Consider the following 25259-nt stretch of genomic DNA (forward strand, 5'->3'; position numbering starts at 1 on the left):
AATAAAAACCACAATTAGACATAAATTCACACCTACTAGAATAGGTGAATTTTTTTTCAAAAGGCAAGTAATAAGTACTGGCAAGGATGTGGAGAAACCAGAACCCTCTGGTATTGTTGGTAATGATGTAAAATGGTGCAACTGCTGTGCAAAACAGTTTGGTGGTTTCTTGAAAGTTAAACACAGAATTACCATGTAATCCAGACATTCCTAGGTATACAGTCATGTGTCACTTAAGGATAGGGATACGTTCTGAGAAATGACCTCTTGGGAAAATCAGAGTATACTTACACAAAAGATGGTAGCATCTACTACACACCTAGGCTATATGCTATAGTTTACTGCTCCTAGGCTACAAACTTGTACAGCATGTTACTGTACTGAATACTATAGGCAACTGTAACTCAATAAGTTTTCATGTATGTAAACACAGAAAAGAAAATTTGTTGCACTACATTAGGACAGCTATGACAATGTTATCAGATGACAGGAATTATAATAAGCTCCATTATAATCTTATAGGAACACTGTCATATATGTATGTGGTTTGTTGTTGACTGAAACATGGTTACACAATGCATGACTATATATACAAAAGAACTGAAAGCAGAAAACTGAGCAGATATTTGTAAATCCACATTCACAGCAGCATTACTCCTAATATCCAAAAGGCTGAAACAACACAAATGTCCACTGGTGGATGAGTAAATATAGTATATACATACAACAGAATATTAGTCATAAAAGGAATGAAATTTTAATGTATGCTATGACAGACTGACTTTGGAAACACTATGTTCATTGAAGTAAGCCACACACAGAAGAACAAATATTATTATTTCACTTATATGAGGTAGCTAGAATAAGCAAATTCATGGAGACAGAAGATAACAGAATGTAAAACAGCTGAGCATGGTGGCTCACATCTGTAATCCCTGCACTTTGGGAGACTGACGCAAGAGAATGGTCTGAGTGCAAACACTGGAGACCAGCCTGAGCAATACAAGACCCCATGTCTACAAAAAATATAAAAATTAGCTGGGCACACTTTAGTCCCAGCTACTCAGGAGCCTCGGGCTGGAGGGTCACTTGAGCCCAGGAGTTTTAAGGTTGCAGCAGTGAGCTGTAATCATGCTGCTGCATCCAGCATGACTGATACAGCAAAAAAAGGAATGTAAAATAGAAGAAACAAGGGGCTGAAAGGAGGGAGGAAATTAAGGGTTATTTTATTAGTACAAAGTTGTTACTAGTGATGATGAAAATGTTTTGGGTACTGATAGCAGTGATAGTTACACAACATTACGATTATCTTTAATCCCACTGACTTGTACACTTATAAACGGTGAAAATGGTAAATTTTATGTTATGCATATTTTACCAACATATAAAATAAAAGGAAAAGAAAAAGTACATATACATTAAAAGCCTTCACCCAAAGCCAGGCATGGTGGCTCATGCCTGTGATTCCAGCACTTTGGAAGGCTGAGGCGGGTGGATCAAGAGGTCAGGCGTTCAAGACCAGCCTGGCCAACATGGTGAAACCTCATTTCTACTAAAAATGCCAAAATTAGCCAGGCGTGGTGGCAAATGCCTATAATCTCAGCTACTCGGAAGGCTGAGAGGCAGGAGAATTGCTTGACTCTGGGAGGCGAAGGTTGTTGCAGTGAGCCAAGATTGCACAACTGCACTCCAAAGCCTGGGCGACAGAGCAAGACTCTGTCTTAAATAAATAAATAAGTAAATAAATAAGTAAGTAAATAAATAAATAAATAAATGCCTTCAACCAAAAACTCAGAACAAAACAGAACATAAAAACCCTCATAGGATCAAAGAACATTTTTAAAAACCACATGAGAGAAAATCTTGCCAGTGGGAGATGAGGAGATACACTTTTTGGTAAAACCTTTTGTTTCTTAAGTTCTTAGTTCATAAAACAATGTACTACTAATCATTTCTGCTACAAAGTTTTGAGGGGAATAAAAGTGGCTTTAGTATCTTACACTCACTCAAACTCTTCTTCAAGCATAAAGAGACATTTCAAGTGTATACAACTCTGGAATATAACATGCACAAACTTCTCTTCAGGAGAAACAAAAACCTACTCTGTGAAATCCATAAGAAAAATAAATACAAATTAATTCTGGAGTAAGGAAGAAAGGAATGAGAAAAACAGACTGAGGAAAAAGAATTCATCAGTCACATACTTAAATATAGCATAATACTAAACAAGTGTGGGAATTATGGTTATACTACATAATCTGCAAATAACAATAAAAACTGGGAGGTAGAAAATGAGAAAGTAGGAGAAAATGTTGAATTTCATCATCCTGTAGAGAAGAAAAATCATTATGGTACTTTACAATAAAAAGAAACAAATCCACAAAGAAAACGAAAGTTCCCATCAGACACGAGATTTTTACAAATTTCTGAAACATTAAAATGTCTGGAAATATTTTATTTTTATTTATTTATTTATTTTTGGATGGAGTCTTGCTCTGTCACCCAAGTAGAGTGCAGTGGCACAATCTTGGCTCACTGCAACCTCCGTCTGCCGTGTTCAAGCAATTCTCCTGCCTCAGCCTCCTGAGTAGCTGGGATTATAGGCATATGCCTCTAAAGCCCAGCTCATTTTCCTATGTTTTAGTAGAGACGGGGTTTCACTGTGTTTGTCAGGCTGGTCTCGAACTCCTGATCTCATGATCCTCCCGCCTCAGCACCCCAAAGTGCTGGTATTACAGGTGTGAGCCATCATGGTGGCCTGGGAATACCTTTTTAAAATGTAACAGGTAAAGAAAGTTGTAGCTCAGAATATGTTTTAAGAAAGCTATAGAGGAGGCCGGTAAGACAACCTTCCCAATATAACTGGGAAAGATTCCGGGCTGAGAGTAACAGATTTGATTGACAGAAGGAAGAAACATGGAGATGGAAACAGGACTTAAATGAAGGTTTCTATAAAAAGTGATTCTTTCTGTCAGCCATCCATCAGTTAGAAAAACAAGAGCAGCCAACGTATAGGTAACCCGGATCCACCAGAGATCTTCTCTGGGGGAGAAAATTATATAAAGTAACTGCATATAAGTATAGATACTGGTACCAGTGTACATTATCTCATTTCGTCGTACAACCTGAAATGAAAGCTTGATGAGACAATGAGAAAAGTAAGAGTAGTTATGCTTCCAATACTATATCCCCAGAAGTTACCAGACAGAGCTCCATTTGAGAGACAGCACTATTAGAAAAGCATTTTATGGGCCAGGTGCGGTGGCTCATGCCTGTAATCCCAGCACACTGGGAGGCCAAAGAGGGTGGATCATGAGGTCAGGAGATCGAGACCATCCTGGCCAACATAGTGAAACCCTGTATCTACTGAAATACAAAAATTAGCTGGGCATGGTGGCACGCGCCTGTAGTCCCAGCTACTAGGGAGGCTGAGGCAGGAGAATTGCTTGAACCTGGGAGGCGGACGTTGCAGTGAGCCGAGATCACGCCACTGCACTCCAGCCTGGTGCCTGGAGACAGAGCAAGACTTTGTCTCAAAAAAAAAAAAAAAAAATGACACTCCAGAGTATATACAACATATACCTAGTTGTCTTTTAAAAATATGAATGGGGCCAGGTGTGGTGACTCATGCCTAAAATCCCAGCACTTTGGGAGGCCAAGGCAGGAGGATTGCTTGAGCTCATGAGTTTGAAAACAGTCTGTACAACATGGCGCAGCCTCATCTCTGCAAAATATACAAAAATTAGCCAGGCATGGTGGTGTGCACCTGTAGTCCCAGCTACCCAGGAGGCTGAGGTGGGAGGATAACTTGAGCCCAGGAAGTGGAAGTTGCAGTCAGCCAAGACTGCATCACTGTACTCTAGCCTGGGCAACAAAACACAACAGCAAAGGCATAAGAAGTGACCCACAACATAAACAATCCAGTACAGACAAGAAATATAAATATGTAATAGAGGAAGAAACAATCCCTCAGGATAACAGTTCCTGAAAGGGCAGGAAGAAATAAGATTAAAATCATAAAATGTAATACAGAAAGGGCTATTGCAGTGGCCAGACTATAACTCAAGTATAATTACAACTTCAGATGCTAGCAGTATGCAACAATGTCTAATAAGGCAGTAATCTAAATATGGGTATAAGGGCGTGTGTGTACACATACATGTACACACACACACACTCACACACACACACAAATTAGCCAGGTGGTGCTCGTATCTGTAGTTCCAGCTACTTGGGAGGTTCACTTAAGCCCAGAAGTTCAAGGCTGCAATGAGCTAATTACACCACTGCACTCCAGCCTAGAGGAGAGCTGGAGACTCCATCTCAAACAAGCACACGATGTTAGACATGGGAAGTCAAAGAAAATATACTGAAAACCTAGATCATTAATAATCAAATCTATTTTAATTATCTATATCATTAAATATAATGAAAGAAATAGCAAAATAATGGAAGAAATTAAATATAATTGAAGAAATCACTATATTAGCAACGAAAAATAAACCAAATTCCTAAGATTAAGCATAGCACGAAATAAAAATCTATATATGAACAACTTTGAAACTATGAATAATGCAAAAGAAAAAAGAAAAGTATCATACTTTGGACAAAAAGATTGAACTTCAGTTCTCAAATTAATCATTAACATAATGAAAACATTTTACATCAATGCTAAAATTCATATGAAGAAATAAGACAGAAAGTTATGACAATAATGAGAAATGCCTAGCTGTCTCAGGCATTTTTAAATATTACAAAGATACAAGTAAACATAAAGAAAAAAATTAGTATAAACTCTAACAAACATATTCTTAAAGGATCAGAAAGTAAATATTTTAGGATTATGGGTAACAGCATCTCTGCTGACTACTGAACTCTGCTGCTGTGCTGCAGAAGCCACCACAGACAATATGTAAAACAACGAGCATGGCTGTGTAGCAAAAATTTCCAAAAACAGACAGTTGACTAACAGAGAGTTTATCAATCCCTGGTATAGACCATAATTACACATATAATTAGGTCAGTCTAGAAAGTTCAAAAAATGATTCAGTCAAGACAAAACTGATATCTCAAGTCAGAATGAAGAGTTAGTAAACAAATGGAATTGGGAAAATTACACAACAAAAAAGGGAAGAGAACTGGACACATATACAACACTTTAACATAAATCTTGGCTGGATCAACAATTAAGATATGTCATTACAACAGAAAATGTATAGGAAGAAACTAAGGAGAATTATCTTATAATGTTGGGAATAAAGAAGGCATTTCAAACCAAGATATAATATCCACACACCATAAAAACTACAACCGCAACTTTGAAACTGAACAGTAAAAACCACCTTAAGCAAAGCGAAATGCATCAAATCAGGATACAGTCATGAGTTATAATCACAAACCAAAGATCAATTTCAGTGACACATAAAGAGCTCCTACAAATTAAACAAGAAAAACAATTGATAAATGGCAAAAAATATAAATAGACAATCCCAGAAAAAGCAACCAAATGGCTCTTAAGCACAAGATCGGCAAACTCACTCATAATAAAAGAAACGTAAATTTAAAATACCAATGATATCACTTTTTACCCATCAGATTGGCAAAGATGATGAAATTTAATGTGCTGACAAAATTAAGGAGAAAGTCAAACTGTCATACTAGTATTTACCACAAGTTATTCACACATACACTTTAACCTAGTAATTCTAATTCTACTTGTAAGTTGGAATTTATCATAGCTACACAAAAGTTTTGCACAAGGATGAAATGAATACTTTAGAAGTGACTTGTCATAGCACTGTTTGTAATAAAACAGACTGGGTTGGGGGTGGGGGAAGATACTGCCCATGAATGGGAATTGGTTAAATTATGGTGCATACATTTAATTAAACACTATACAATCTTTTTTTTTTTTTTTTTGAGACGGAGTTTCGCTCCTGTTACCCAGGCTGGAGTGCAATGGCGCAATCTCGGCTCACTGCAACCTCTGCCTCCTGGGTTCAGGCTATTCTCCTGCCTCAGCCTCCTGAGCAGCTGGGATTATAGGCACGCGCCACCATCCCCAACTAATTTTCTGTATTTTGAGTAGAGACAGGGTTTCACCATGTTGACCAGGATGGTCTCGATCTCTTGACCTCGTGATCCACCCACCTCCACCTCCCAAAGTGCTGGGATTACAGGCGTGAGCCACCGCGCCTGGCTTAACACTATACAATCTTACAAGAAGATAAAAAGCATTTCATATATTGATGAGAAATCTTCAGAACAAATTAAGTTTAGAAAAATAAATAAAAAGTCTGGTTGGTATGCTACAATTGTGAAAAATAAAAAGGAAGAAAAATTAATATAGTTAGCTATTTATACAAAAAAATCTGATACACCTGAAAGGGTAAGAACTGCATGCCTGAGGAAAAACATGTAATGTATCTTTTACATTTACTTTTGGAATTTTGAATCATGTGGATATATGCCTATTCAAAAAAATTTTTTTAAAGTACAACAGACAAGAAACATACCAATACAACAATTCAGGATAGAAGGGTAGACTGTATAAATGAGAATAACAGGAAAATGTCTCTTTATTAAACCAGGATGGTTTCATGAAGAAGCTCCACATGACTGACTCTGACTTCCTTCAATTCTACCAGTAACATAGTAAGACATAGACTCGGAAGCCAGATTTCAGTCCCAGCTTGTCCATGTCTTGGTCTCCTTAGCTATAAAACAGGATAATAGAATTTACCTCACAGAAAAGCACTCAGAACACTGATAAGCAAAGCACTCAACAAATGAGAGCTGTTAATATTACCTGTGCAGCAGCCCAGATGCAGTCAATATGTTGAGTACTCAGTCGCCCTTCTGCTGCCAAAAAATTCAAAATCACTTGGCACTGTTTGATAATCTGTAACAGAAAAACTTAGTATCATTAATTTTTAAAATATTCTTCTCTATCAATAGAACAGAGAAGTCATATAACCATCCACAAACCTCAATGTGTAAATTTGGTCCAAATATATGCTCCACCACATTGTTGCTAATAAGCCAGTCTGCAAGTTCTTTTGCAATGGACCTAAAGTAATAAAAATAGTTAGTACATTAAAAATATATTTTTGTCATCTTTTCTCATGTCTAAAAGGTAGACTCAATTGAAAACCTAAATTTGTTCCCATACCAGTAACAAAGAATTAGATACAATCAGTTTTACAGAATACTAAAAAGTCTAACTAGAATGAAATATAATACTGAATTTATAAATTCAAATTCCCTGAGTTTATAAACAAGCAACAAATAACTGAAAAGTTAAAGTAACAAGTAACACTAAGTACACAGGTGTAACACTGAATTAGTGAGGTATTATCCTACTCAAGGTCTTTGCCTTTCCCCTTTTTAATTTCCACAGTATGTACTGAAGCATTTAGGAAAGGTTTCCCAACATGCCCTCTATAATGAGATAATATCAGAAAGTAGATTACCAAAAGGATGAACAACAAAAGAATTATCCCCAAGCCAAACTGTAAGTCTCCTGGCTGATACTATTAAAGATTCCACTAATAGATGAAAAGTGAAGTAACAGACATTCATGTACCACATAATAATGATTTGGTCAATGACAGACCAAAGGATGGACCAAATATACAACAGTGGTCTCATAAGATTATAGTAAGATTATAATTGACATGAACAATTCATATCACCTAATGACACTGTGGCAATCATAATGTCATAGAGCATTACTCACAGGTTTGTGGTAATGCTGATGTAAACAAATCTACTGCACTGCCAGTCATATCAAAGTATAGCATGTGCACACAGTATGTAATACCTGATAATAAATGACTGTGTAACTAGTTTATGTATTTACTTTTTATTTTTAAAGAATACTCTTCCTAGTTTAAAAAAAAGAAGGCATTGTCAGCATGGGAGACGACAGCTCCATGAGTATTATTAAAAAGTAAAAAAAAAAAAAAAAGGAAAAGAAAAAGCTTATAGAACTTTTTTAAAAAAATACTTTAGTACAGCCATACAATGTGTTTGTGTTTTAAATAAGAGTCAAAATGTTTAAGAATTTTTAAGTTTATAAAATTAAATAAAAAGTTAGAGTAAGCTAAGGTTAATACTGAAGAAAAAATTTTTTTAAATAATTTGTGTAGCCTAAGTATACGGTCCTTACAAAGTCTACAATAGCGTAGAGTCACATCCTAGGCCTTCACATCTGCTCAGCAATTGCTTACCAACTCACCCAGAGTTGGAGCTGTATAGGATGCTTACCAGGAATGCAGCTTCCAGTCCTGCAAGCTCCATTCCTGGTAAGCATCCCATACAGGCAATACCCTATTTTATCTTTTTTGCCAATTTTTTTACATTATTTTTTCTACAGTTAGATACATTTAGACACATAAATACTTACAAAGTGTTACAATTGCCAACAGAATTAAGTATAGTAACATGCTGTACAGGCTTGGAGCCTAGGAGCAACAGGTTATACCATTTAGGTTTGTGTAAGTTTGCACAATGAAATCACTTCATGATGCATTTCTCAGAATGTATCCCTGTCATTAAGTGCAATATGACTATATTATAAAATTAGTGGAAGAAAATTCGTTTCAAAGTAAAATGTACACCAAAAGGTCCCAATTTTTTCAACATTATATATAGATAAACTGGAAGAGTTAAGTAATTTACTTTCTTATTGCAACAAAGAATTACATTCTATAATATAATTGTATACTGACAATTTTTATTCAAAAAAAAAACACTAGGAATTATATGGGCCTCAAAAGGTAAAACATTAAAATAAAACTAGATATATTTTACCTATTTCTGAGTAATTCTAATGAAGTAATGATCCATAAGATTCAACTCTTATTTATATAATAGTTCAAGAAACAAAACTAAAAAAACAAAAAACAAAAAACTCACTGTTATGTAAGTCTACTAAAGGACATTAAAAGGGGACCCAGGCTGGTGCTATGGCTCACGCCTGTAATCCCAGCACTTTGGGAGACTGAGGTTGGGGAGACTGCTTGAGCTTAGGACTTTGAGGTCAGGCTGGGCAAGCAACACAGTAACAGCCTGTTTTTCCAAATCTAAAATAAAATTAGCCAAGTGTGGTGAGTCATGTCTGTGGTCCCAGCTACTAAGGAGATTAAGGTGGGAAGATCATGAGTCCAGAAGGTCAAGGCTATAGTAAGCCATTAATAGTGCTGCTGCACTCCAGCTTGGACAACAGAGCAAGACACTCTCTCAAAAATTTAAAGAGGAGACCCAGGGACTTTCATAATAACAGTACAACTATAAAATTAACAGTATTAATAACCACTAGTCGGAGGTCTCAAAACATACATGCAATGGAAGTCAAAGAAAGTGAAAAGCGGTGCCAGAAAAAGTATATGAATACCTCAAACTTCCAAAAGCTGATGAAACACATTCATCTACATATCCAAGAAGTAGAACAAACTCCAGGAGGATAAACACAACAAAATGCACATCTACACGTATTGTAGCCAAATGGTTTAAAGCAGTGAGAGAAAAACAACTAAGACTACATAAGGGAACCAGAATAAGATTAATAACTAACTTCTATCCAATACAGTCTATGTTGACGCAATGTTTTTTATTGTATTAGAGTTAAGTCAGTATGAATGTGAGGAAGTTGAATGCATATTTAACCCAAAAAACTGCTAAGAAAATAATTGTTAAAATATTTAAATCAATGAAATTAAAATGGCATACTACAATCTACCTATATACTATAAAATGAGACAGCAAACGAGAAATAGAGAAACAAGATATGAGATACACAGAAAACCAACAGCAAAATGACAGCTATAAAATAAGCTACATAAAATTATTAGTGAATTAAAAATTCTAATCAAGGCAGACATTACAGGACTAGATTTTTTTTTTAAAGATCCAACTATATGCTACCCCAAAAGACATACTTTAGATTCAAAACAAGCAGACTGAAAATTAAAGAATGGAAAAAAGATAAACCATGCCAACAATAAGCTTAAGAAAGGTTTGGTGGTTATACTAACATCAAATAAAATAGACTGTAAGCCAAAAAATGTCTAAAAGAAACAAGGATATTTAAAATGAATAAAAAAAAAAAAAAAAAAAAAAAATCAAGTTATCAGGAACACATATGGACCTAACAAAAGAATTCCTGAAATAAATGAATCAAAAACTGAGAACAGAATTGAAAAGAGAAACAGATAAATCAACAATGCAGCTAATTCTTCTTAGTTACATTCTACAGAGTAACAGCAAACACTCAATTAGCTAATACTGAACCTTTGGTCCTATAGGAAATACGTACATCATATACACATAATACACAGATCTTGGATCTGAAAAACCTCTCATACTGGTTGATTCTATTTTCTCTATTTCACAAAAGAGAAAACGGAGTGGCCAAGCACGGTGGCTCGCACCTGTAATCCCAGCACACTGCGAGGCTGAGGCGGGTGGACTGCTCCAAGTCAGGAGCTCAAGACCAGCCTGACCAACATGGTGAAACCCTGTCTCTACTAAAAATACAAAAATTAGCTGGGCGTGGTTGCAGGAGCCTGTAATCCCAGCTACTCAGGAGGATGAGGCAGGAGAGTTGCTGGAAGCCCAGAGGCAGAGGTTGCAATGAGCCAAGATAAAGCCACTGCACCCCAGCCTAGGCGACAGAGCAAAACTCCATCTTTGGAAAAAAAAAAAAAAAGAGGAGAGAGAGAGAAAATCAGGTTCAAAAGTATTTATATACCTTGCCTGAGGCCAACCCCTATGCCTAAACAAGTGCTAGAGTTGGGATTCAAACCCCATCCAAGTGGCGCCAGGGATTCTACTGCCCCTCAACACTTTCATCTCAATATTCCATTATTTGTGAAGAAAGAAAAATATTTTTCTTCTCTTCCATGGTTTCTGTATTTGTGAATTCATCCATTTGCTGCAATTTATTTTTAACTCCAAAATCAATACTTGTGGCATTTTCATAGTCACTCACAGACATGTACATAGCAGTCAAGATTGGAATCTTCCAATACGCATGTTCCCAGATAAAGTCAAACAAGGTGGCACTCTGTCATCTTGCTTCAGAGCTCATACAGAGATGATCTAATCTGCAAACACTGAGGATCAAATGTATTTGGAAATTTCAATCCCTACTTTTTTATTTTTATTTTTTTTGAGATAGAGTCTTGCTCTGTTGCCCAGGCTAGAATGCGGAGTGCAGTGGTGCAATCTCAGCTCACTGCAACCGCCACCTCCCAGGTTCAAGTGATTCTCCCGCCTCAGACTCCCGAGTAGCCGGGACTACAGGTGCATACCACCAGGCCCAACTAATTTTTTATTTTTAGTAGAGATGGGGTTTCACCATATTGCCCAGGCTGGTCTTGAACTCCAGACTTCAGGTGATCCACCAACCTCGGCCTCCCAAAGTGCTGGGATTACAGGCATGAGCCACTGAGCCTTGCCTCCCACTTTCAATAATAGAACTAGGCAGAAAATGCAACAAGAATATAGGAGACAGACAATAACACTACAAACTAATTTGACCTAAAAGACAACTACAGAACACTCCATACGACAACAGCAGAATGTACAGTCTTAAGAACACACAGAACAGTCTGTAGTACTGACCATGTTAGGCCATAAAACATAAGCAAGAATGTAATTAAAAACTGGGCATTGTTGTGAACGAAGAAAAAGAATAGCAAATAACCACAAAAAAAGATGTTTTAGGCTGGGTGTGGTGGCTCACGCCTGTAATCCCAGCACTTTGGGAGGCCGAGGCGGGAAATCACCTGAGGTCAGGTGTTCAAGACCAGCCTGACCGACATGTAGAAACCCTGCCTCTACTAAAAGTACAAAATTAGCCAGGTGTAGTGGCACATGCATGTAATCCCAGCTACTTGGGAGGCTGAGGCAGGAGAACTGCTCGAACCTGGAGGGTAGAGGTTGCAGTGAGCCGAGATCACGCCACTGCACTCCAGCCTAGTGACAGAGCAAGACTGTCTCAAAAAAAAAAAAAAAAAGACAAAATGCTACCTTATATCCCTAAATGACAATAATAAAAAGGCAGTAACAACAAAAATGGGGAGAAACTCGAAACCTCCTACAATGCTAGTGGGAATGTAAAACAATGCAGGTATACTGGAAAACAGTTTTGACAGCTCCTACAACAGTTAAAAGTAAACTAATCATGCAAGCCAACAATTCTAATCCTAAATATCTACTATGAAAACATATGACCACAAAAGGCCTTTACATAAATGTTTATAATGGCATTACGTATACTAATCAAAAAGTAGAAACAAATCAAATTCCCATCAACTGGTAACTGATAAAGTGTGGTATATCTATACAACGTAATATTTTCAGCAACAAAAAGGAATAAAGTACTGAGACAAACTATAATCTCAGTGAACCTCAAACAAACAAACAAGAGTATACTAAGTGAAAAGAAGCCAGATGAAAAAGACTACTATCATTTGATTCCTTTTCAATTCCTTTTAAATAATCTGTCTCTGTAGGTTTACCAAAATGGGTAAACCTACAGAGACAAATTAGTTATGCTGCAAATAATAGGTACTGGCTACAAATGGGCAAAATACATCTTTTTTAAGTGATGGAAATGTTCTAGAATTGGCCTGTGCTGACAGCTGCACAACTCTAAAAATTTATTATAAAATTCATTAACTTGTATATTTAAAACAAGTTAATTTTACAGGTATAGTATTTATACATTAATAAAACTGCTTAAAAACACTCAACTCACGGCCACCAACAATATTTATCACATACTTTTTCTCTTTACTCCAATTTTTTCACACTGTGTATACTCTCCCTTCCCATCTTAACTCTTTACCACCAGTCCTTGATACTTTTACTCTCCTCTCTATTCTCTTAAACATGTCTTTAGGATGTATATTCCTTACTTTTTTTTTTTATTGGAATTCCTTTTTATTCCCTATTCACTGTTCTCACACAACACCTAGACTGTGTTATTACTGCAGTGAACATTCCAAACTTTTATCCTTTTGGAATGGATGGAGTATGAGTATCGAATTAGCAATTATATAAGGCTCTCTTTAAGCGGTCTTGTGGAGGTGGAGGGGTAGGGGACACAGAGGTTGACAAGGAAAATCCAGAGCTGAAGGTCTCTTTTTGTTTTGTTTTTGAGATAGACTCTCACTCTGTCACACAGGTTGGACTGCAGTGGCACAATCTCAGTTCACTGCAACCTCTGTCTCCAGGTTTCAGTGATTCTCGTGCCTCAGCTACCAAAATAGCTGAACTCACAGGCATGTACTGTGAGAACAGTACACACACCCGGCTAATTTTTGTTATTTATAATAGAGATGGAATTTCACCATGTTGGTCAGGCTGGTCTTGAACTCCCGGCCTCAAGTGATCTGACCGCCTCAAGTCTCCCAAAGTGCTAGGATACAGGCATGAGCCACTGAGCCTGGTACAGAGCTATAGCTTTATAAATACATTGAATATGGTCTACATAATGTCTTGATGGTGTGAAATAACACTTCTAATATAATCCAGAATTTATAAAGCAATGAAAAATCCTGGGCAACACATTTTAAGGGGACCACTAACAAGGAATATTGCCAGAGATGAATGACTCATATGCTGATAAATCCAAAAACTATACCATTTAAAAAAGAACCGGGAGAATAAGAACTCTTTAGTCTGAAGGGGAAAAGAGTCAACAGACATAGTCTCTGGTTTCCAATTCAAGAAGACCTAGGTTCAACTGAAATTAGCTCCTTAGAACAGTAGTATGATGAAGTTACACTAAAGTATGACTCATAGATTTAATTCCCAATTTTCTAACAAAGCTATCCAACTCTGTTCAAGGAGAAGATATTCTATCCTACTGAGATTTTAAGAACTGATTTCTAAACTAGATGAACAATTAAATGGAATAAATATATTTCTCAGAACCCAAGAAGTCTAAGCTATAAAAACTACTTTTTTTCCATGTATCAGCATCATTAACTTGGTTTTTCCCCATAAAATGTACTGAATAAGGTCTTGAATAAGGTCTTTTCTTTCTCTACAACTAGTGTGTGTTATGAGCTGAAAGTTTGTGCCTCTGTAAAAATTCATATGCTAAAATCTTAACTCCCAATGTGATGTTATTGGAAATGGGGCCTTTGGGAGATAATTAGGTCATGAGGGTGGAGCCTTTCTGAATGGGATTAGTGTCCTTATAAAAGGGACCCCAGAGAGCTCTCTGACTCTTTCCACCATGGAAAATAAAACAAGAAAATGGCAGTCTACAGTCAAAAACAAGGCCCCCACCAGAACTTGACCATGCTGGCAACAACCTGATCTTGGACTTCCAGCCCCCGGAACTATGGGAAATAAATTTCTGTTGTTTACAAGTCATCCAATCTATGGCACTTTGTTGCAGCAGCCTGGATTAAGACAGCATACTTTCTGAGAGCTATCAGTAACATTCTTTCAGACTGAATTACCCAGTATAAACAGCATGTTTTCATATATTGTGACAAACAGTACTATATGTTGGTATATGCTTTTTAAAGAGGGAAATGTGGACAAACTCAGTGGCTCATGCCTATAATCCCAACACTTTGGGAGGGTGAGGCGAGTGGATGGCTTGAGTCCAAGAGTAAAGACCAGATTGGGCAACGAATGCCTCTATAAAAAATATAAAAATTAGCCAGGCATGCTGGCATGTGCCTGTAGTCCCAGCTACCCGGGAGGCTGAGGTGGGAGGACAGCCTGACCCTGGGAACTTGAGGCTGCAGTGAGCCATGCTCCCACCACTGTACTCCACCCTGGGCAAGATCCTGTCTCAAGAAAAAAAGGGAGAAAGAGTGATGTTACAGACAGCACAATGTTCTGAAAGGTTGATAGAGACTATATGAATTTTCATGGAACAAAGAATTTCTAGTAAAAATTTCAAATCCAAAAGTTACAATTTACCATATAAACAGTTGTACATTAAAATGGTATACTTATATATAAATTAATGCTCCTACTTACGTTTCTGTGTCTGATACTAATGATTCATTATTGCACACATCATTGAAGGTATGGAGTTGATTCTATGATTAAAAAAAGAAATTAAGGATTTTTGTTTTTTCAAAAATTATCCTTGCATATGTCAGCAGGTATTAAGAAACATGGTAAACTGATTTATGTAGATCACAATTAATAACTAGATTAACACTATAAAATATAAGACATAACCAGACACACGCTTCCTAATTAGTAAAAGTATTTCTGTTATACTAAAATACTAAATAAGGACCAGGCACAGTGGCTCACACCTGTAATCCCAGCACTTTAGGAGGTCAAGGCAGGTGGATTACCTGAGGTCAGGAGTTCAAGACTAGCCTGGCCAACATAGTACAACACATGAGAATCACCTGAACCCAGGAGGTAGAGGTTACAGTGAGCCAAGATCACACCAGTGCACTCCAGCCTGGGCAACAGAGTAAGAGTTCATCTCAAAAAAAAAAAAAAAAACAAAACTAAATTCATTCCACAAATAATATTTATTCTTTATTACACTAAGTACACTGGATAAAACAAAGCTGAGTGAGTTAAACAACAACAACCATCATCTAATGCAAAAGAGCAAGTAATATGTCATTAAAGACAAAAGTTTCAGAAAAGCCTTCCTAGATAAACCCATTTAAGATTTAATTTATCTGGGGCAATGTCAACAAGTATCTTTTATATTTATGAAACCCAATACACACATAAGTAAACTCTAGCTATTTCAGATTTTCAGTGTGACTACACTACCAAAAAAAAAAAACAAACCACGGCCAGGCGCAGTGGCTCACAACTGTAATTCCAGCACTTTGGGAGGCCGACATGGGCAGATCACAAGGTCAGAAGATTAAGACCCTCCAGGCCAACATAGTAAAACCCTGTCTCTACTAAAACTACAAAAATTAGCTGGGGTTGGTGGCAGGCATCTATAGTCCAAGCTACTCAGGAGGCAGGAGAATCACTTGAACCCAGGAGGCAGAGGTTGCAGTGAGCCGAGATTGTGCCACTGCACTCTAGCCTGGCTACAGAACTAGAGTCTGTCTCAAAAAAATAAAAGCAAAAACAATACAGAAACATAGCTGGGCACGGTGGCTCACGCCTGTAATTCCAACACTTTGGGAGGCCGAGACGGGTGGACCATCTGAGGTCAGAAGTTTGAGACCAGCCTGGCCAACAGGGTGAAACCCCGTCTCTACTAAAAATACAAAAAAAATCAGCTGGGTGTTGTGGTGTGCGTCTATAGTCTCAGCTACTCGGGAGGATGAGGCAGGACAATCGCTTAAATCTGGGAGGCGGAGGTTGCAGTGAGCCTTGATCATGCCACAAAAGAGCAAGGCTCAATCTCAAAAAAAAAAAAAAAAAAAATGTAAAAGAATAAAGCAAATGGGGACTGTAACAAATCAGAAAAGGCATATCCATTCGAAAGGATATAGTTAATTACTTAGTTTGAACAGACTGTTGTTATGCAAGAATACAGACTCAAGGATACCAGGCCTTCTTCCAACCCCCTGACCAAGAGAAGCCAAGAATACAGATTTTATGTTATTTTGTCGTATTTAAAAATAGTATTTAAGATTGTTCAAAACAAACATTTAGTAAAATGTGGCCTACAGCCCAATAATCTATGGTTTCTGTCTGAAAAATTAACCAATTGCTTATAAACCCCTCCAGTTATTTTTCTTTCTGAAAACATCTATAAATATAAAAACCTGAATAGTTTAAAAGGAGAAAAACAAAATGACAGAGTTGGACCCAGAATCAAATGGACCCACGGTATAAATCCTTATAAATCTAAGCTTCAGACTTCTTCATATTTAAAATATGGGAAACACAGAAATTATTTGTGAAGAACATACAAAGTAATCTATGTAAAATACTCAGTACAATGCCTAATATGAAGTGCTCCATAGAGGGTAGTATTATTATGATAGATCAGAAAGCAAATAAAAAATGACCAAAAATAAAGCAAATATAGCTTACTGTTATCTGACTCAATCCAGCCAACCTCATAGTCAAAGTGGGTGACATAAAGTACTTAAATGCAAGATCTAGGCTTTCTTTGTCAAAGCATAATGTTGTATCCAATGGTTCTTTCACTGTGCTCCACATTAAGTCAGCCATGTTACGAGCTGCACTCTGTCGTAACTCCTGATCAGAGAGCTTGCATAAATACCTGAAATGATTCAGAAACAGAAAATACATAAAAATTCACAAAGCATTGCTAAAGACCACTCAATAATTTAAAATGTACATTGTAAGCATTAACCTTTTTTTGTGTCCAAAAACCACAAACCTCTGGTTTTCCTCTCAGGCCCTGTCTAACCTCTGGCAGATTCATTCTCCACTGTCCAACCTTTCAACATTAGTGTTTCTCAAAGCCTGTAATGGATTACAAAACGGCCACAAATTCCTCCCATCACTGTATGTACAAGTCTTTGCAATGTGACTTTGCTAATCCTCTCATCAAAAGGTGTCACCTATTTCTACACCCTTAAATCTGGGCCTTGTAATATAACTTGCTTTGGCCAATGAGATATTAATAGACATGACATTAGGAGAAGCTTCAAAAGCCTTTGAGCTTGCCTTCTCTTACTGGGATCTTTATCATCACTAAAACAAGAAACCAAGGTTAGCCTGCTGGATCAATGAGAAGTGCCTGATGCTCCAAATGACATGAAGCCAACTGTAAGACATATATAAGATTCCCCCTCAGCCGGGCACAGCGCCTCACACCTGTAATCTCAGAACTTTGGGAGGCCAAGGCAGGTGGATCACAAGGTCAGGAGTTTGAGAGCAGCCTGACCAACATAGTGAAATCCCCATCTCTACTAAAAATATAAAAATTAACCAGGCGCAGTGGTGGGCACCTGTAATCTCAGCTACTCAGGAGGCTGAGGCAGGAGAATTGCTTGAACCCAGGAGGCAGAGGTTGCAGTGAGCTGAGATCACGCCACTGCACTCTAGCCCAGGTGACAAACAAACAAAAAGATTCCCCCTCACCCCACAAGACCAATCAGCCTAACAATCACAGAATGTGTGAACAAGGCTAACCCAGACCATCCAGTTTCAGCCAAGTCAATAGAGATCAACAGAACTGCCTAGCCAATCTGAGAACTGTGAGAAACAATAAATGGCTATTGTTTTTATTTTTATTTTTTATGAAACGAGGTCTTGCTTTGTCACTCACACAGGAGTGCAATGGCTCAATCAGAGCTCACCACATCCTCGAACTTCTGGGCTCAAGTGATCCTCCTACCTTAGCCTCTCTGGTAGCTGGGACTACAGAAGTATGCCACCACACCCAGCTATTTTTTTTCCCCTGCACAGAGATGGAGTCTCGCCATGTTGCCCAGGCCGCTCTTGAACACCTGGGCTCAAATGATCTTCCCACCTCCCAATACCAAAGTGCTGAGATTACAGGCATGAGCCACTATGCTTGGCCAGCTATTGTTTTTAAGCCACTAAGTTTTGACAGATGTTTTCTTACACAGCAAAATCAACTGATACAGAGTTCTATCTCAGGCTCACCTCTATTCTTTTCCTGTATGCTCGCCTCAGGTGGCTTAATTAACTCCTGTGGTTTTTAAATACCATCTTTATACTCACAACTCTTAAATTAATGAAACTGTTCTACAAGTTCATACTCCCAATTTCTCAGGGCCACTTAAATGTCCCACAGGCATCTCAATGTCTTGTCTTTAAAGTTCTCCCAGATTTTCACATCTCAGTGATCAGATCCACAGTACAAATAAAAAATGGAGGGGAGGTACTGAATGTCACCCACACTACTACAATTTTTTATACCCTATAATGACCAGTCTTATTGATTTTACTTTCACTTACATTTATCCAATTTTCAAGATAATCATTAACAATCCCATCATAAGTAATCATCATTTTCTTTCCACAACTAACACATTAACCTTTTAATTGGTCTCCTACTAGCTTCTATTCTGGCCACCCTATATTTATGATCTACTTAAAGGCCAAACAAAATCATGAAACAGCAGCTAAAAAGCCTTCAATAGAGTCCCACTGAAAAAATTAAATCTATCCTCCTTACAGTGGCCTACAAGGTCCTGAATAATCTGTCCCTGTTTATCCCTCCAACCTCATAATTATATCCCCTTACACATTATTCTCCACACCAATCTGCTTCTAGTTTCTTGTGTCATACATTAACTTCAAAGCCTATACTCACATGTTCCTTCAACAATGTATCTTTCTGATAATCACTTGAACAGCTGACTCATGTCCTTCAGATACCACCTTTCAGAAAGGCCCCATACTCCCTCTATATCACACTAACTTACTCACACAGCGTTCATCACTATCCGACTCTTTGCCTGACATTGTCTCCCAAAAGTTGAGCAGTACTGTGAAAAAGGGAGACACTCAAACCTCTGCAAATGAATGAATGAGGAAAAAAAAGTATAATACTCTCATAAATGTCAAGAAATAAACTATGCAGAATCCTGATATTTCCTATTCTAATTCTAATCAATACAACCCTTTCTCCATCTTCTTAGGCTTCCTTTTTAGGTTGAGACTTATAAAATTCAAATGTCACTTCCCATTCAATGAGACCTGCCTTTCCCCATATTTAAACTGTAACCCACCCTCTAGAACTCTTAATCCACCTTTGCTGCTACTTATCCTATAATACTTATCACTTTCTGATGTAGAAGAATGTATCATTTACTTCTTTTGTAAATAGATTGAACAGAGCAGAGATTTCTGCAATTTGTTTTCTTCTTTGCTATATCCTCAGTACCTAGAACCTAACAGATACTACGTATTTGTTGATTGAAAATACAGTGAAATAACCATTATTAATCTCTTTCTTTTTACACACTCATATTAAAAAAAGCCCAACATAACTTGGTAAAAATGTAACATTAAATATAAAATCTATATATGTGCATTAAAAATATATACCGAACTGTTACTTGAAATTTTGTCTAGAGGTTATGACTACAGGCGACTTACAAACAATATAACTCTGTATTATAAATTGTTTAAATATATTACATTGATAATTGGGAAGAGAGATTTGATAAACTTACCTAATAACATAGGTCCTAAAAGGTATAATGTGCTGCATGACAGCAGGGATATGTAGCCATATTCTAATCTATATAAGAAACATAAAAACAACATTAATGTCTAATGAATATGTAAAATACATGTCTTTCACAAAACTAATTAAAAACAAGAGCACTGGCTGGGTGCAGTGGCTCACAACTGTAATCCCATCACTTTGAGAGGCCAAGGTGGACAGATCACAAGGTCAGGAGTTCAAGACCAGCCTGGCCAACATAGTGAAACCTCGTCTCTACTAAAAATACAAAAATTAGCCAGGCATGATGGTACATGCCTGTAGTCCGAGCTACTCAGGAGGCTGAGGCAAGAGAATCGCTTGAACCCAGGAGGCAGAGGTTGTGGTGAGCTGAAATCATGCCACTAAATCCAGCCTGGGAAACAGTGCGAGACTCTGCCACAAATTAAAGACAAAACAAAGCCGGGCGTGGTGGCTCACACCTGTAATCCCAGAACTTTGGGAAGCTGAGGCAGGCAGATCACAAGGTCAGAAGTTTGAGACCAGCCTAACCAACAAGGTGAAACCCAGTCTCTACTAAAAATACAAAACTTAGCTAGGTGTGGTGGCATGCGCCTGTAATCCCAGCTAATCAGGAGGCTGAGGCAGGAAAATCGCTTGAACCCAGGAGGCAGAGGTTGCAGTGAGCCGAGATCACGCCACTGCACTCCAGGCAAGGGCAACAGGGCGAGACTCCTTCTCAAAAAAAAAAAAGCAATATTTTGCTGCCTCTAAAATTACACATATTATCAATTATGAAAAGAGTATACTACAAAACAGAATTACACATGTATCAGGAAATTTAACCTATATACTTTACATATCTTATTTTACATAGTCTACCAGAAAAATGAATCTTAGCTTCTTGCTGAAAAGAAAAAAATCATCTTTCAAAGTATTTTCTTACTAAATAATTATCTGTATCTCTGTGTTACCAGTATCAACCCCAGATACAAGGCAGTGTATTCGTTTTTTAATAAACCACATTCATTTTTAACTAATCATCTCATCATTCGTTCCTAAAAAATTTCAAATTACCCATGATTTCTCATGACTTCAATATCCATCTGAAGTAAATATATTTTACAGTCACACACTGATTACATTATCAACAAGTATTTACTAGAATAAGCTCTTACTGTAACTATTAGAACTCAACTGAGATGGCTGGGCGCGGTGGCTCAAGCCTGTAATCCCAGCACTTTGGGAGGCCGAGGCGGGTGGATCACAAGGTCAAGTGATCGAGACCATCCTGGTCAACATGGTGAAACCCCGTCTCTATTAAAAATACAAAAAATTAGCTGGGCATAGTGGCGCGTGCCTGTAATCCCAGCTACTCAGGAGGCTGAGGCTGGAGAATTGCCTGAACCCAGGAGGTGGAGGTTGCCGTGAGCTGAGATCACACCATTGCACTCCAGCCTGGGTAACAAGAGCAATACTCTGTCTCAAAAAAAAAAAAAAAAAGAACTCAACTGAATTCTAAGTTACATTTCCTTTTTTTCTACACAATATTCCAACATATTTATATATCAAACATGAAGACATTATAATAGTTTGTTTTCAAAAACATTAAGAATAAAAATCTTAACCAAACAAATCAAACAAAAAACTGTGATACTGAACCTTGACACAGGCAGGAGATACAAATTAAAAATGAATTTGGGTGCTCGCTTCGGCAGCACATATACTAAAATTGGAACGATACAGAAAAGATTAGCATGGCCCCTTTAATATAACTAAAAAAAAAAAACGAATTTGGACAGGTGCAGTGGCTCACACGTATAATCCAGCACTCTGGGAGACCAAAGCAGGCAGATCACTTGAGGTCAAGAGTTCAAGATCAGCCTGGTCAACACTGCCAAAATTCCATCTCTACGAAAATAATACAAAAATAAGCCAGGCATGGTGACACATGCCGGTAGTCCCAGAATGTTGGGAGGTTGAGATGGGAGAATCGCTTAAACCCAGGAGGTGGAGGTTTCAGGGAGCCAAGATCCTGTCACTATACTTCCACCCTGAACTACAGAGCGAGACCTTGACTCAAAAACAAACAAACAAAAAACCAAACAATTTTTTAAAAAATTTGGGAATACAGAATGTAGGGAGTCACTCTAATCAAATAAAAGATATCTATAAAAATCCTGAAGTAAATATGTTAATGGTGAAATGTTAACAACTTTGCCTTCTGAAACTAGGAACAGGACAAGGAAGTCTTAATTCTACGTAAGCTGAAGGACCTAGACAGTACAATACAGTAAGAAACTAAATAAAAGGCAAAGGACTAGAAAGGAAGAATTAAAAATGATACTACTCTGAGATAATGTAATTGTATAACTAGAAAACCCAAAATAACTTTCAGATAAACACTGAAATTAAAGAGTTTAACAAAACTGCTGCTTAGAAAGTTAATATAAATAAATATGCATACACCTATATATATACACACACACACAACACCCTATGTATTTTTTTTCTTACACACCAGGAACAAATAGTTTAAAAAAAAAAAAAAAGTTTTAAAAAGGATTCCCTTAACAACAATATCAAAACTAATATGGGTCTAGGAGTAACCTAACAACATACATACCTCTACATAAAAAGCTGGAAAATAATTAAAGAACACGTAAATAAGGAGATATTTTCCATATTTATTGTGAAGATAATAGTTCTCCCCAAGTTCATCCATACATTCAGTGTAATGCAAAAACATTTATGTGTAGAACTTACAAAACTGATTCAAAGCACAAAGGTCTGAGAAGAGCCACAACTAGAAATATAACAAGGAGAGGCCAGGTGCAGTGGCTCAGGCCTGTAATTCCAGCAGTCTTGGAGGCCAAAGTGGGCAGATCACCTGAGATCAGGAGTTCAAAACCAACCTGGCCAACATTGTGAAACTCTGTCTCTACTGTAAATACAAAAAAATGAGCCAGGCATGGTGGCACGCACCTGTAATCCCACCTACGTTGGATGCTGAGGCACGATATCGCTTGAACCCAGGAGGCAGAGGTTGCAGTAAGCTGAGATTGTGCCACTGCACTCCAGCCTAGGTGACAGAGTGAGATCATCTCAGAAAAGAAAAGAGAAAAAAAGAGAAAAACAACAAGTAGGTAGCACTTGCTTTCCCAGATAGCAAGACTTTTTTTTCTGTACCTTGTTTGTCATGTTGGTCAGGCTGGTCTTGAACTCCCGACCTCAGGTGATCTGCCTGCCTCAGCCTCCTAAAGTGCTGGGATTACAGGTGTGAGCCACCATGCACAGCCAGCAAGACTTCTTACAGAGATTCAGTAATTAAGGAAGTGGGCAAAACAGCACAAAATTAAGCAAACAGAATAATGTACTATGCCAGAGAGCCCAAACCCATGCACATAAACACATCCGATTTTGCTCGGTGTAGCCACCAGCATGAGTCACCTGTAACCAACACTTTTGGAAGTTGAGATGGAAGGATTGCTTCAGGTCAGAAGTTCAAGACTGACCTGGGCAACAAAAGTGGTACTAAAGAACAAAGAAGAAATGACTATCTGTGACAGTGTTAGGAACACTGAGTATCTGTATGAAAAAGAAAATGAATCTTAATCCCTCCACAACACTATGAATAAAAATTTATTGCAGTTGAATAGCAGATCGAAATATGAATGGTAAAGAAATAACACTTGTTTCCTGACCAAGGTAGGCAGGAAAAAATAATTTTTTAAAAACAAAAACTTTGCAGAATACAGGAAAGTATCTTCATGACCTTAGAGTAAAAAAATGACTTTTTCAACCAAAAATGAAAACTTTAACCATAAAGAAAAATATTGACAATTTATACAATATGAAGCTTGATAATAGTTCTTAAATATGACAGTGAAAAGCAATACGAGAGTGGAAGATATTGGCAATATATACATATATCAAACAAAAGACTTCTATCTAAAACACATAAGGAACTTCCAAACATCAGTTAGAAAAAAGTAGACAATCCAATTTTGCAAATGGACAGAAGATCTAAACAGATACTTCACAAATAATACCCAAATAAGTAATATGCTTATGAAAGGGTGCTCATTCCTATTAGTCATTAAAAATATTCAACAAGCCAGGCATGGTGGCTCACACCTGTAATCCCAGCACTTTGGGAGGCCGAGACTGTCAGATCACTTGTAGGTCAGGAGTTCAAGACCAGCTTGGCCAACATGGTGAAACCCTTTATCTACCAAAAGTACGAAGAAATTAGCCAGGCGTGGTGGCAGGTGCCTGTAAATCCCAACTACCTGGGAAGCTGCGGCAGGAGAACTGCTTGAACCCAGGAGGGCAGAGGTTGCAGTGAACTAAGATCACGCCACTACACTCCAGCTTGGACAACAGAGTGAGACTCCATCTCAAAACAAACGGCCAGGCTCAGTGGCTCACACCTGTAATCTCAGCACTTTGGAAGCCCGAAGCGGGCAGATCACAAGGTCAGGAGTTTGAGACCAGCCTGGCCATTGTGGTGAAACCCTGTCTCTACTAAAAATATAGAAATTAGCCGGGTATGGTGGTACGCACCTGTAGTCCCAGCTACTCGGGAGGCTGAGGCAGGAGAATCGCTTCAACCTGGGAGGCAGAGGTTGTAGTGAGCCAAGATCATACCACTGCACTCCAGCCTGGGCGACAGCAGGACTCCATCCCCAACCAAAAAAAAAAATTTTATATATATATACACACACACACACATATGTATGTACGTATATATCCCGAAGGCCAGGTACAGTAGCTCATGCCTGTAATCATAGCCCTTTGGGAGGCAAAAGCTGGAGGATTGCTTGAGCTCAGGAGTTTGAGACCAGCCAGAACAACATGGCAACAACCCACGTCTATAAAATATAAAAATTTAGTGGGACATGGTAGCATGCACCAGCTACTCAGGAGGTTGAGGTGAGAAGACTGCCTGATTACAAGAAGTAGAAGTTGTAAAGAGCTGAGATCACCCCACTGCACTCTGGCCTGGGTAACAGAGTTGAGACCCTGTCTCAAAAAATAATAATAAAAATCACAGTAAGCTACTACTATAAATCCATTAAAAATCTCTAAAAAACCAAGTCAATTCCTGGTAAGGATATGGAACTAGGGGAACTCTCATAGACCTGACAGAAGTATAAATTAATAC

General features: G+C 37.8%; 1 protein-coding gene and 1 pseudogene across 4 annotated transcripts in view; one reads left to right on the forward strand and one right to left on the reverse strand.

Annotated features, from left to right (window-relative positions):
* USP34 (ubiquitin specific peptidase 34) overlaps nucleotides 1-25259 on the reverse strand; it is a 292847-nt gene that overhangs the window by 182163 nt on the left and 85425 nt on the right. For all 4 annotated transcript variants that reach the window (XM_064364160.1, XM_064364157.1, XM_064364159.1 and 1 more), the window contains exons 6-10: nucleotides 20100-20167; nucleotides 17014-17206; nucleotides 15016-15077; nucleotides 6988-7069; nucleotides 6809-6901 (exon numbers count right to left, since the gene is read on the reverse strand). In XM_064364160.1, coding sequence (XP_064220230.1) covers nucleotides 6809-6901; nucleotides 6988-7069; nucleotides 15016-15077; nucleotides 17014-17206; nucleotides 20100-20167 — 498 coding nt within the window. The remainder of the gene's footprint in view (nucleotides 1-6808; nucleotides 6902-6987; nucleotides 7070-15015; nucleotides 15078-17013; nucleotides 17207-20099; nucleotides 20168-25259) is intronic.
* Nucleotides 21795-21888, forward strand: LOC135269794 (U6 spliceosomal RNA; annotated as a pseudogene).

This window comes from Aotus nancymaae, unplaced genomic scaffold (assembly GCF_030222135.1).
Source record: "Aotus nancymaae isolate 86718 unplaced genomic scaffold, 86718_ANA_hifiasm-v0.15.2.pri h1tg000057l, whole genome shotgun sequence".
Lineage (NCBI taxonomy): Eukaryota > Metazoa > Chordata > Mammalia > Primates > Aotidae > Aotus > Aotus nancymaae.